Here is a 12,556-nt window from a genome sequence, read left to right on the forward strand (position 1 = left end):
TAGTTACTGTCCGTTCCACAAGACGGAGAAAGGTTTAGCGAGTCGATTAAGTGTACTATTCTAGAGTGCTCAAACATGATTAGAGTCATGAAAGGATTATCATGATATGACCTATATTTAACACGATCGACACGTAGAAAGTCGGCGGCCGCGCGTCCGGGCTCTTCCCGCCCCCCTAAGGCTTAGCTGCTCGACGCGCGCCGTTCACTTGCGGGAGCCGCAGTGTTTTGTGAACGGGGAAATGTTTAAATTGGCACTGGATATAAATTGCCACCTGAATATAGCAACAAGTTCCTCATTCAAATAATGGAGTGCCTCAGTCGGGATGAGCTCACTTTTCCGAGTACTCCGACTCGTTAAAAAATTATGGGGTTTTACCTACCGAAATAACTTTCTGATTATGAGGCAAGCCGTAGCGGTGGACTCCGAAAATTTCGGCCACCTGGGGTTCTTTAACGTGCACCTAAATCTAAGTACACCGGTGTTTTGAATTTCGTCCCTATCAAAATGCGGCCGCGCGGCCGAGATTCGATCCCGCGACCTCATTCGCCGAATGGTTGATACGAGGCTCAGTCAGCATGTCTGCAATTGCCGTAACCGAACAGAGTGTACCATGTGTTCAGCGGAGTGCAAGCAATGTCGCACCGCAGCTAATCGACCTGCAGTACGGTTCTGCACATTGTCAAGTTCCACCATATTATTAAATGTGCCATCTTCTCTGCTCTGATTGGCCCAGAGGGTTGCTTCAGCCTCTCTGATTGGCTAAATGTGTCTCCATTCTCTAATTTAAAAATACAGCGGAATCTACAGAATAGTGCAACTATGTAGGGATGATGAAGAACAGTGCAGCAAAATTGTGAATGACGAAACCAAACAGTTACGGGGAAAGCTTGTGCCCATAAAAGCGAGTGACACTTGAAACACAACGATAGCGCTGAGCACACTTGGCAATCGCAGAAGTCTGATCTGCTGGTCCAGCACGTTGGTTTTGCAGATTAGCCGTCGAAAGTACCAGCGTAATCGCTGGTACCCGGGTGCTTTACAGAGAGTACAATGCAATTCGTCTGGTGCATGCAATCAGAGGACACGAGGTCTGGTGACAACAAACAATGGACAAAACAGCGATAACATACGATAAACTTCAGATTGAGGAAGGCGCGTCGTGAGCTGAGCGTTATTTCAATACTGATTGGCTCTGAAATAACATTCACCAAATACATATATATGTATATATATATATATATATATATGTATATATATATATATATATATATATATATATATATATATATATATATATATATATATATGTAAACAATCCTCTTGGGCGTGTCACTAGTATGCTCGAGCATTCATCAGGCTCGAGCCTTGTTGGTCGGCAGCGTGCCGGTCTGTTGAGGTTCAATGTTAGTTAGCACCTTCCACAAACCGAAACGCAATCGGTCGATGCGTGCTTAGGCATGCGCTGAAGCAGGAATCCTTTAATTTTGTACGCTATTCTGGCACCCTTCTCCAGCTGTCAGCGTAGCACGCACTTGGAATCAGGCTGACAACAAAGCCACGGCACTCCAATACAGGCGGTAAGCGTGCACTCAAGACAAACTGTGTGCATTGCGGTCGTCGTCTGCTTCTTTGCATGAGTACCCGCAGCCCCCGACCACAAATGACTATAAATTGGGGTCTTCAATTTTCGGGGCTCGCTGGCGCGACTTGTTTTGGTTCGTCGGCCGTCGCTAGGCGCCTGTCTTTGAGGAGAAACCGGCGAGGAAGAACTAGCTCTTCTCATGTGTCTTGAATCGACGGGCTCTTGTATATATACATGGAAATGGAGAAACTTATTTTCTAGGCAACCACTGCTCTAACCTTGGTGGACTTTATTGTACTTAAACAATAAAGAAGGTAAAATTAAGTTATTACTTTAGCGGAATCATTAATTTAGATTGCTAATCTTGTTCAACAAGTGTTGGAAATAGCAACACTGAATAAACTCAAGTTTCGTGTTTACAACTCTGTAAATCAGCAATAGAATGGTATTTCACAACTTTGTAAACCTAAACCTTAGCCACTATAATATCGGACAAGAATAATGTGTTTAATCGTTCTCCTAGTACGTGAGTAAGGATACTGCAAACGTTATAACAACTTCACGTCAGCTGTGCATTTATATATCAAGTTTGTCGTATTTAGATTCTCTAACAGATGTAGCTTGCAGAACTCCGATGTCTGCTTTTGATGCAGAGTAAGCAACTCGTAAACCTCGTTCGTCAACACTTTCAGACGTCATTTTCGGTAAATTAAGTAAAGAAACTCAGACTCGTAAATAAATATTGTTAAAGAGCAAGCTGAAATAATTTTTGTTCTGCAATGTAACAAATTTCACTGAAATCGGTCGAGCGATTGTCCAACAAAAGCATTCCCTAATTGTGCATGTATCAGAGAAAGGAAAGTGGATTTTCCGTGAGCTAAAGCATGATCTTTGAGGCTAATCCTCATATCGTGGTCGAACTAGCGATTAACGCTTCTCCAAAGCATGCTTCAGCAGAGAACGCCGTCGCCGATCCAATCGCACCAAGATCACGTCCCGCCTATCGGGAATATGCTAGCCAATCAGAACGGCGGATAACGAGAAGCAAAGGGACAGGAGTGGAAGCTGCTCTCGCTAGTAATTAACCGACCAGCTTTTTTACAGAAAGATGCCGACATAGCCGGTCGTGTGGTTGCCTGCAAGCACGTTTGCTGGAGTTTTGTGAATTTATTCCTTGCGTGAAGTGAAGTATGCAGACCTTTATCTGAGGAAGAAAGTCTACTGTGTTCTTATAGGTTACATCCAACAGAATTTGTCTAAATCAATCGTGCGTCTGCGTTTGAAGTGTCGGTAGGATCCGAATCAGCCTTTGTAGTTGAATTCTGTTTTCTCAGTACTCCTGAGTAGAGAAAACTAACGTGACCAATCAACCCCTTACAAAGTTGATTTGTCTGCGAGTCCCGCGTTGTCCACATGTAGCGATACTGCGTGCTTGTCAGCGCGTCACATTTCGTGCACTCCGTACACTAGCGCTAACCTTCCGCCCTTTGTTGTTTGCGCCAAAGCAATCACATTTATGATCTACTCAGCCGTACAGTAGACGCTACTGCAGCCACGCTTTTTTTTGTGTGGAAGCTCGTCATGGTGCTTGACAATGCAACAGAGCGCCTTCGGTTGTCCTGTATGGAGCTTTTTGTCCACACGCACTGTTACAATATCCGCGAGCTCAGAACAAAGTGAGCAGGCGAGCTTCGGTGTGCCCGCAGCGCAACTCATTGGTGGGCGGCAACGAGGCATTGATTCCCGGAAAGCGTGAACTCCGCCGTTTCTTGTCGGCCCGGATGTGCGTGGAAGTAAGGGTGTACCCTCTACCGCCTTGTGCCACGATGGCACGAGGTGGGCATCGCTCTTTCGGGGAACATTTCCGTTGTATGACGCTTTCCTAATCCTTCGTGTTTTTTATTCCATCAAGTGTGCCTGTCAATATTATCGTAACTGTCCTTGTTCACTTTGCTAACGCCACGTGTTGCTTGTCTACAGATTCAGAAAATATCAGCAACGTGTTCAGCACCAGCGGCTGTATTTCTCGGATTCCAAGTTCGTCGGTGTGCTGCCATCGATATAATCAGAATTAGCACATAAATGACACATCTACCAAAAACAAGTCCTCCCCCCTCCAAAAAAAAAAAAAAATTCGCGCTGCGCTTTTTGAATAGCCATGAAGCAACTCGACCAAATGAATGTTTTACTAAAAGGCAACACCGGGTCCTTAACGTTGTATAAGGTTACGGAAAGAGGAAAATATTTTTTGTCAAATCTGAACGCAGACGATCTGTTGTTCTAGCGCATAATTTTTTACTCCACATAAAATCATCGTAAGAAGTGTCCATGTATCTTTTTTAGCTTTCTGCAGCATTAATCTTGGAATGACAACAAGCTGGCGGGTACTAGCATCGTGATTTTCATTTCTATTTAAGCGGTCTGCACTGCACCGGAGATGAACTGAAAAGAACGCGTAAGATAGAAAAGCTGCAGCCGCATACGTGTCAGCGGAAAAGAGCAATCAAGACCAACTCCAGATTTTCATAATCGCAGAGATAGTTACTTATCACTATTTATTTACGCTTTTCTTGTTAGACTAAAATAGGGCAATGGGATCATAACCAGCCGGAGTTAAACTATGCGTATGTGATATGTTTTGTTTTATGCCACTTCATGATAGCATCTTTTTCGTCCAGCATGCAGACGATTTTTTGTGCCATAAATTAAGCATAAGCAATCTATAAGCAATTTATGATGGCAAACTGTGGCAACATGCGTGTGATCTGTGAACTGAAACAAAGTCTATATAGTCATTTGACGCCGAGGGCATTAATGCGATGGCAGACAGCGAGTTTTGAAGCTAAAGCGCGGAACTCCACTGACCCGTCCACGGGGTCAACACTGGCTTGCCTATTACGCGACTGAAGTTGCTCTAAGTTAGCCGGCAAAGGGATGGACCAATACTATCTTGTACTGCTGTTTATGGCAACGCCGGGCGGTCTTCCTGCCGGTATCTGCCAATATGAAGCCGCGGTTGCCCAGTGTTGATATACTCTAATTATGTCTGTCTTGTGTTGCATGTATTCGTATTGGAATTTGCTAGAGCGATGGCTGTAAACGGGAAGAATGAAGCAATTTTTTTAATGGAGAATGCACACGTGGCCTTGCGCTACTACTGTACCTGTACTAGCAGTTTTCGTTTCGCATTCTTTGTATATTAGTTCTATTCGGTGTAAATAGAAGTGAACTTCTTTCGCTTTTTCTTTTTTCTACGTGTATTGCTGCGCCTCCTTGCCACGATATCCAAGAAACTGCAATAGTTGGCACAGCATGTAGCAGCGCTTCCGCGAATACGTTCGTGAACGAAATCACAATATGCACAAGCAAGTGAACGAAAGGAACGTGCGAGACAGCCAGTATACACAGTGACGGTGCTCACAGTGGCGCGGCTGGACGAGGACGCTGGCAGGCGGCTGGAAGATGTCGCCGGCGAACCCGCAGGCTTGTACACCGTCACCGAGGGTGGCGCTGTGGTCGACTCCGGCTGCGCATCCTTGCTCTTGCCGCCCACCTCGGGCTGCGACATGGCGGCTCGTCACGCGCCGTCCACCCGGTAACTGTGCCAGGGTTTCGTGAACGGAGCAACGTTTGAAAATCGGCGCCCACATGCTGCGGCACAATTTTATAGGCCTAGCACGACTGGAAAACACGGAAACGAACGTAAATCGACGCTATTTTACTCTCGTGAAGTAAGTAAGCGGAAATAATACCACAGATACAGTGCGCTCGAACAGTGAACAACAATTGAATATTGCGTCTAAAAACTGAACCGGCCGAGGTAAAGAACGTTTGGCGAACAGTGACACGTTGCCGTGAACAATCGTCCATGGAAAGAAATTGCACTTGAAGGTATTAGTACGCGCAAACAAAGGCATGCACATCTGTATGTTGCCTAATGAAAAATCTCTTCCAGTTCAGCCTTGCTCAAGCGTGTGCAGGCCAGCGGAGGATTGGCTAGACTAGGATTGGATATGCAGCTTATGCTTGGTGACTGACTGCGGTCTAACGTTGGCCAATGGCGACCACTCTGTGCCCACTACTGTGGGCAACTTAGCCAACGTTATGCTTTGCGTTACCGGACAAGGTATTGAATAGGTCGGAATGGTCTGCAAGATTAGCCCTGGGAGAGTTAGGCAGGGCCGATCAAGGCGGCGGACCTACGCCCTTCTAACCGCAGGCATGCCGTTGTACTTGAGGAGGCGACTAGAAAGTAAACCCTCGTAGATCACCTCAAGGTATCGACACTGACGGGCTCTCGCCTTGCAATGGCGGACCCGCCGTGGTTGCTCAGTGGCTATGGTGTTGGGCTGCTGAGCACGAGGTCGCTGGATCGAACCCCGGCCACGGCGGCCGCATTTCGATGGGGGCGAAATGCGAAAACACCCGTGTGCTTAGATTTAGGTGCACGTTAAAGAACCCCAGGTGGTCAAAATTTCCGGAGTCCTCCACTACGGCGTGCCTCATAATCAGAAAGTGGTTTTGGCACGTGAAACCCCAAATATTATTATTGCAATGGCGGGAAAGAGCAAGCGCATTTCTTTAGTCATCCTCATCAGCATACTTTTACGCTTGCTGCATGACGGATGCCTCTCCCAGCGATATCCAATAACACCTGTCTTGCGCCAGTTGATTACATTTTCGCCTGCGAATTCCCTGTGCAAACGGGAATCAGCTAAGGCAAGTAAGGAGTAATTGCATAACGCCTCTCCAAGCGATACCGAATTAAGCTTTATGAATTCGAACTTGTGCTTGCACAAGTTTTGCCGTGCCCGTCAGTAGGCACGGCGGAAGCACCGAGACGATGCGTCTCACAAATCCCTTCTTGTTTATTGTGCAGGCCGTCCTTTTCACTTCTTCACCTTTACCGGCCGAGGAACTGAACACCGACAATCTATCTAATGCTACTACGACGGCGTATCAAGTTGCCTGGTTTGACACATCGTTTCACGGTGCCAACGATTGTCTATGGAGCCTGCGCGGTTAGAGAGCTACGCCAGACGTTCACGTGATGCCAACGTCATCTACGCCTCCTACATGTGTGTACTTAAGGGACTGCACTGCACGGATCACGATCAGTGGGCACGGCGGAAGCACCGAGACGATGCGTCTCGCGAATCTTTTCTTGGTTATTGTGCAAGTGAGGCAAGACCATTTGGTTCATTCTTACCGTAGCAACAGCGTATGCCTCTTGCTGCTGCCGTGCCCACGGTCCGTTCTTGATCTTACATTGATGATATATCACTGTTTTTTTTAATTTGTTACCGTGTTGTGGAGACATTGAGTCTAATCCGGTCCTTCTACTGAAGACATTCTTAAAATCATACGCGACGACATACGAGACCTCAAGCAAAGAACGAACAGCAAACTTAAAGAGTCTACCGGCAAACTGAACGCCATTGACATGAAATTGGATAACATACCTTCAACGGTCACCAAATATACGAGTAAAGTTGATGCCTTGCAAGAGCCAGTTGACCGCTTACTTTTGAAAATTCACGACCTCGAGAACTGAAGCAGACGTAGTAACCTCATCATTTTTGGAGTAAAGGAAGCAAAAGGGGAGCATATTGCCTCTCTTGAGCGGACAGTGTCGAAAGATATCCTTGACGACCTGTTGAAGCTGCCCAACATGGGCATTGAACGAATCCACAGAATCGGTAAGCCAACAGAGAATAAGTGTCGTGCAGTTATTCTCAAACTTGTTGATGGGAGACACAAATTTAGGATTTTGAAGAACTGTGGTAAATTGCGAGATACGGAATTCGGTATTTCGGAGGACTATCCGCAAGAAGCACTGGGCGAGTACCAAAGTAAACAGGTCCAATGGCGATAAGGTCATCCTTGTTTTCGACAAGGTTAGAATCAATGGAACCCTTTACTTCTGGAATGAGGCGCGGGACGAACTTGTTCAGTCTATTAAGCAATGGCCACGCTGCTGGGATGACTGCACCCAACAGTGCAATCAATACAACCCCCCACCGCAGGCGATAGTTTCTCACGACCGAAGAGCTTTATCCTTAATGAACGTCAACGCTAGAAGCATTGTAAATAAAAGTCACGATCTGGAAGGTTTACTCATTGCTTACGATCCTGACATCACCGTGGTAACAGAGACTTGGCTTCACGATAGCATAGATGATGCAGATGCTGTACCTGTAACGCATGAAATTATCCGTCATGATCGCTGTTCAAGAGGGGGAGGTGTGGCACTTCTGATGAAGAAAGGCACTCAGTAGAAGCTGGTCCCACACAATAAGCAAATATAAATGGTGTGGATAGCTGCCAAACTTTCCGGCCAAAACGCACTTACCGGAGCTGTCTATAGACCACCCAATGCTGACATTTCTATGCTGGAGGCACTACACGACTTTCTGTACAACAAAAAGCGCTACAGTTGCGTTATAATCAGTGGCGACTTCAACATGCCTAATATAGACAGACTTGATGTGTTCTACTTCAAAATACCAACACGCGGATCTGTTGCTAGACATCGCATATGCCTTCGATCTACAAAGGTAGTGCATACCCCAACGCGCCAGACTGCCGTATCAAGTTCGACTCTCGACTTCGTCTTCATATCCGAAAACGTCAGTCAACTAGGTTATACTGTCGATATCGCACTCGGTATATCGGACCATTTCTCTGTCCTTTTCAAACGCCAAATGTGGCATAAAGCTGAGCGCAGCAAGCCAAGGCCCTACTATGATTTTAATAATGCCGACGATGTCAGCATATTAAATTTCTTAGAACAACACCATGATTTGTTTTTACAGTGTCACAGAAACTTTACAACTGTGAATAGTTTGTGGCTGCACATGAAATCTGCGGTGCGTCAAAGCATTAATAAATATATCCCGAAAAAACATAAGAGCAAACGTCGAAGCCCCTGGATAACACGCGAAATCATTCATATAAAGCGGCCCGTAAAACTACTACAGGCAAGACAAAACTAGTTGGTTATACTTTCCTGGTGCGTCCTATATATACTTGAATATGGGGTTGTCGTTTGGGACCCGCGCACTAAGGCTGATACAGTTAGGCTGGAAAAAGGACAAAAAACAGCACTCAGGTTTATTTTTAATGCCTATGAAAGACAAGTGTCACTATCTGATCTCCGTTCAAGGTCTGGTCTTCCAACACTGGAGGAACGCCGTAAGCTACACCGTCTGAAGATGCTTTACACGACAGTCAACGGCCAAACTAAAAGGAAGTTTGACAAATACTTACAGTTTAACACGTGTAGAAGTACCCGCGGCAAGCACGAACTTACCCTTATTGTACCCCAGGTTAGAACTATCGCTTATCAATTTTCATTTTTTCCTAGAACGATAAGAGAATGGAACAGGCTTCCACAAGGGGTAACGAACAAGCGTACTGTCGACTCTTCCTTATCGGCTATATCGCAGTTGTGAGCGAAGCACGCAATTCCTTTCGTACCGAATTTTTATTCAACTCGTGTCATTAGTTTTAGATACATTGTTCTGCGCAGTAGCGTACAAATATGATCTGTGTTGTAGTGCGTGTGAGCTTGCTGTGTTCGAATTTTCACATTTTCATTGCTTGTACAGTATCCCTTTTTATTTTTTATGTACCACTCCTGCTTTGGCTGCCAAAAAGCAGCTGGCAGTATTTGCAAATAAATAAATAAATAAATAAATAAATAAATAAAAACAATTTCTGATTTCATCGCCCACGTAATATTCGGCCGACCACGACTGCGCTTCCGTTCCCTTGGCACCAATTTTTGTAGCTCTAAGGGTCAACCAATTATCTGTGCTACGTATTACATGGCTTTTTGTCCTACGCATTGCACGGCAGTCCCTTTTACCGCCGCACTTGAAATACTTGTAATTTAGCAGTTGCGAATACGCGCTCGTGATCTACGGGATTACAAACGAAAACCCTTGAAAACTCTATAAGTGCAAATGTAGAGGCCATATAGGGGTGCAAACTACGACCTTTCTTAATTCATGAAAATTTTTATTGTGATCTTTGCTGCTGTTGTCGTTACGTTATTTTTTGCCTGATAATGTGCGTGATACTGTAAACTTTCTCATCCTATTTTTCTCTTTTGCGCGACACTTTCGTTTGTCCGCGATGCAGAGCCCGTGATGCTGCTCGTGTTCAAAGTAATCACGACGTGCGCGATGCACTCGCTCAGATAGCAAAAGCGGGCACCTCAGCGGGTGCAGCGCGTTTCGGAAGTTATTGCAGTCAATTTCGTGAATGTTACATGCGGTTGCGACGCCGTTTCTCCCACCTCGACCGACGTTACTATGGGGTAGCGCGGCGTTGTCGGCGGGCTGCAAGCGTCCGGTAGAGTATGGCGACCAGGCAACGACGAGATGATTTGCAGGGCGAAACATTCACTGTTTCATCAAAGGTCGGTGAAGGATAAGAAGAGTTGAAAAAGTACATTGCGGGCCCCCTTAAATTGGTCCACTAAAATAGTAGGGCAATATCTTGCTCGCGCCAACGTCACGTGACATGCACCGACTCCCCCTCGGTGCATGCCCCACTTTCCTCGGCGATGCATCCCTGTTGTGGCTTTGCGGCTGCTCCTTCTCTGCTGGGCGAGGTTGCACGTGGCCGTTCTTGCTTTGCGGCTGCTGCCACTTTCCTCGGCGACGTTGGTCCGCGCAAAAGGGTCTCCCGTAGAGTCGGACAGTCCGCGGAAGGGGTTTTCCCGCACAGCAGGGAAAACACACAACAGGGGCCCGTGAACACTGCGGGGCGTCCGCCAGACCGGCGACCACTCGAGACAACCATGACGAATTACGGATCCATCATCCGCTTCGATGAGGCATGGTGGTTGAGCATCCTTGTTGCTCGGGGTGTTACACGCTAAACGTAACAGCAGCAACCACTCGAGACAACCATAGCAAATTAGGAATCCACCCTCCGTTTCGATGAGGCATGTTGGTTGAGCAGCCTTTTTGTTCAGGGTGTTACACGCCAACCGTAAGAACGCCTGAAAACTTCTTTGATTTGTCCGCTGTAGATGTGCTTTCCTGATCGCGATGCGTAACTCGACATAGAACGATTTCTAAACGGCTCTGGCCTCGTAGTTCCACAATCACTTGGTTCCGAAATCACGTAGTTGCTCAATTCGGCTAGGCAAAATCTATACAGGCGACTCACAATCGGGTTAAAAATAATAATATCGTGCACGATGCGCTCGCTTCGAGTCAGTTTCAGTCAATTTCGTATATACGAAATGCTTGAAAATATGTTTGAGTTATCCGTGAAATAGGGGCTTTGCTGATCGCAACAGGTGACACAACATAATATTCCTCAATGGTTCTAACATCGTGGTTTCGGTATCACCCGCACGTATGCATCAACGAACGCGGCTAGATATACCATGCATTTTCGGCGAACTTGAACAATACCTAACGTAATGTGGAAAAAAAAGAAAAAGCTTTCAGCGCTTACCTGGAATTTCCTAGTCGCGTATTGACGGGGTACACCGAACAGCTCACGGTCTCGGCGGCCTCTCTCACGCATCGGAGAAGTCATTCCTTACGAAGGGGAACTTATACTGCAATCCGCCTTATCTCGAAATACAGCGGGACTGTGTAAGTAGGTTCTGCCGAGCGTTTGAGAAAATGGTGGCTACGCGATGCGCGCTCGCAAGCTCCCCGCCCCGCACACGACAGCAAGACTTGTTCACAGCAGCGTATGCTCCTCGCGGACTATGTTATTTCACCAATCCCTAGGACTAGTTCAGGGCCCCTTTAAGTGCGCGCCGCGAGGCATATCTACAAAAATGGCAATGTGCGTCACGTAAATGCCCTGTTTGAGGCAGGTACTGCAGCAATGAGTTCGCGCACTTGACTCTTTGGACCGGAATAAGTCATATGAGACATTCGGCTTTAGTTTGGATTCCAAAAGCATCTTCTGCATAATGTCCTCACTGCCGCGGCACAGCCACATAAGTTGAGGTACAATAATCACAAATCGTATTAGCTAATAAAAATATTCAGTATAATTCTTACTTTTTTTACCTTGCGACATAAATTGTAATTGCGAAATTGAAGACAACATATAGTTTGTGTTTGCTTGAAAGAATGCGCAACAGTGGCACCACTTCCGAGGCACTCGTCCCGAAAATATGGCCGAAATCGCATTCTCCTTTCTCATTAGATCGCCCTGAATATATTGTCGTACGCTTATGGCAAAATTTTAAGCTGAAGAAACACCAATGTACTTTGTTGCCTATTTAGGGCCGGGGTGTTTCAATGGAGCTGCTAGTCTTGTGAATTCGCTAGTGGGTTTCAATTTTGTAATTCCAATAGATGCTCTCAGCAAATATTGATAAATATAATTGGTAAATATTTTTAAAAGGTAATTTCTGATACCATTTATTCGCGTTTCTTTAGGAATTCCACCTGATAATGTGCCACACAGCTGGCTGATGGGGCTGATTTCAAAAATACAGAGATCAGTTCGAATAAAGAAGGCAAAGCGGCAGCACAATTTTTGTCATGACACATTATCGTGCAGAGTAGCCTCTTATGCTGCAGGTAAACCTATCTTTACGGTAAAGCCGAACTAGTGCAAAGCATAAAATTACAGAATGAACGAGCAGCTGATATAGAAGCGCACACAACTTATATTTTGTTAACCGGAACATCTAAACCAATGTAGAAAATTACACTAATCCCACTCATTGTGGGTGTCGTTGTATACGCGAACATATTATGGGTTAGCCATGCAGAATGGCGCACTACGAAGAGACGCACTGCAGACTTGAGCGATCAACGCGTTCCTCAGCCACCACGGCGTACATCGCAGAGAAAGCGGAATTCGGAGCGAAGATCTTTGGATTGCCACGTTGTACGACTTGCTGTTAGGCCGCTCATCTCTCGAACATGCAGAATGGATGGTGTAGGGCTGCATGATTGTTTTGTATATACTTTCGCAGTG

The 12,556-nt window shown here is 46.0% G+C and overlaps 1 protein-coding gene and 1 long non-coding RNA gene across 2 annotated transcripts in view; one reads left to right on the top strand and one right to left on the bottom strand.

Moving 5' to 3' along the window:
• The window catches only part of LOC142557936 (uncharacterized), a 41,347-nt gene extending 36,175 nt beyond the window's left edge, over positions 1 to 5,172 (bottom strand). The window contains exon 1 of the mRNA XM_075670127.1: positions 5,007 to 5,172. Coding sequence (XP_075526242.1) covers positions 5,007 to 5,153 — 147 coding nt within the window. The 5' untranslated portion in view covers positions 5,154 to 5,172. The remainder of the gene's footprint in view (positions 1 to 5,006) is intronic.
• LOC142557937 (uncharacterized) overlaps positions 1 to 12,556 on the top strand; it is an 82,400-nt gene that overhangs the window by 49,021 nt on the left and 20,823 nt on the right. The gene's annotated exons all lie outside the window — the stretch shown is intronic.

Source organism: Dermacentor variabilis, chromosome 9 (genome assembly GCF_050947875.1).
Source record: "Dermacentor variabilis isolate Ectoservices chromosome 9, ASM5094787v1, whole genome shotgun sequence".
In the NCBI taxonomy this organism is placed as follows: domain Eukaryota; kingdom Metazoa; phylum Arthropoda; class Arachnida; order Ixodida; family Ixodidae; genus Dermacentor; species Dermacentor variabilis.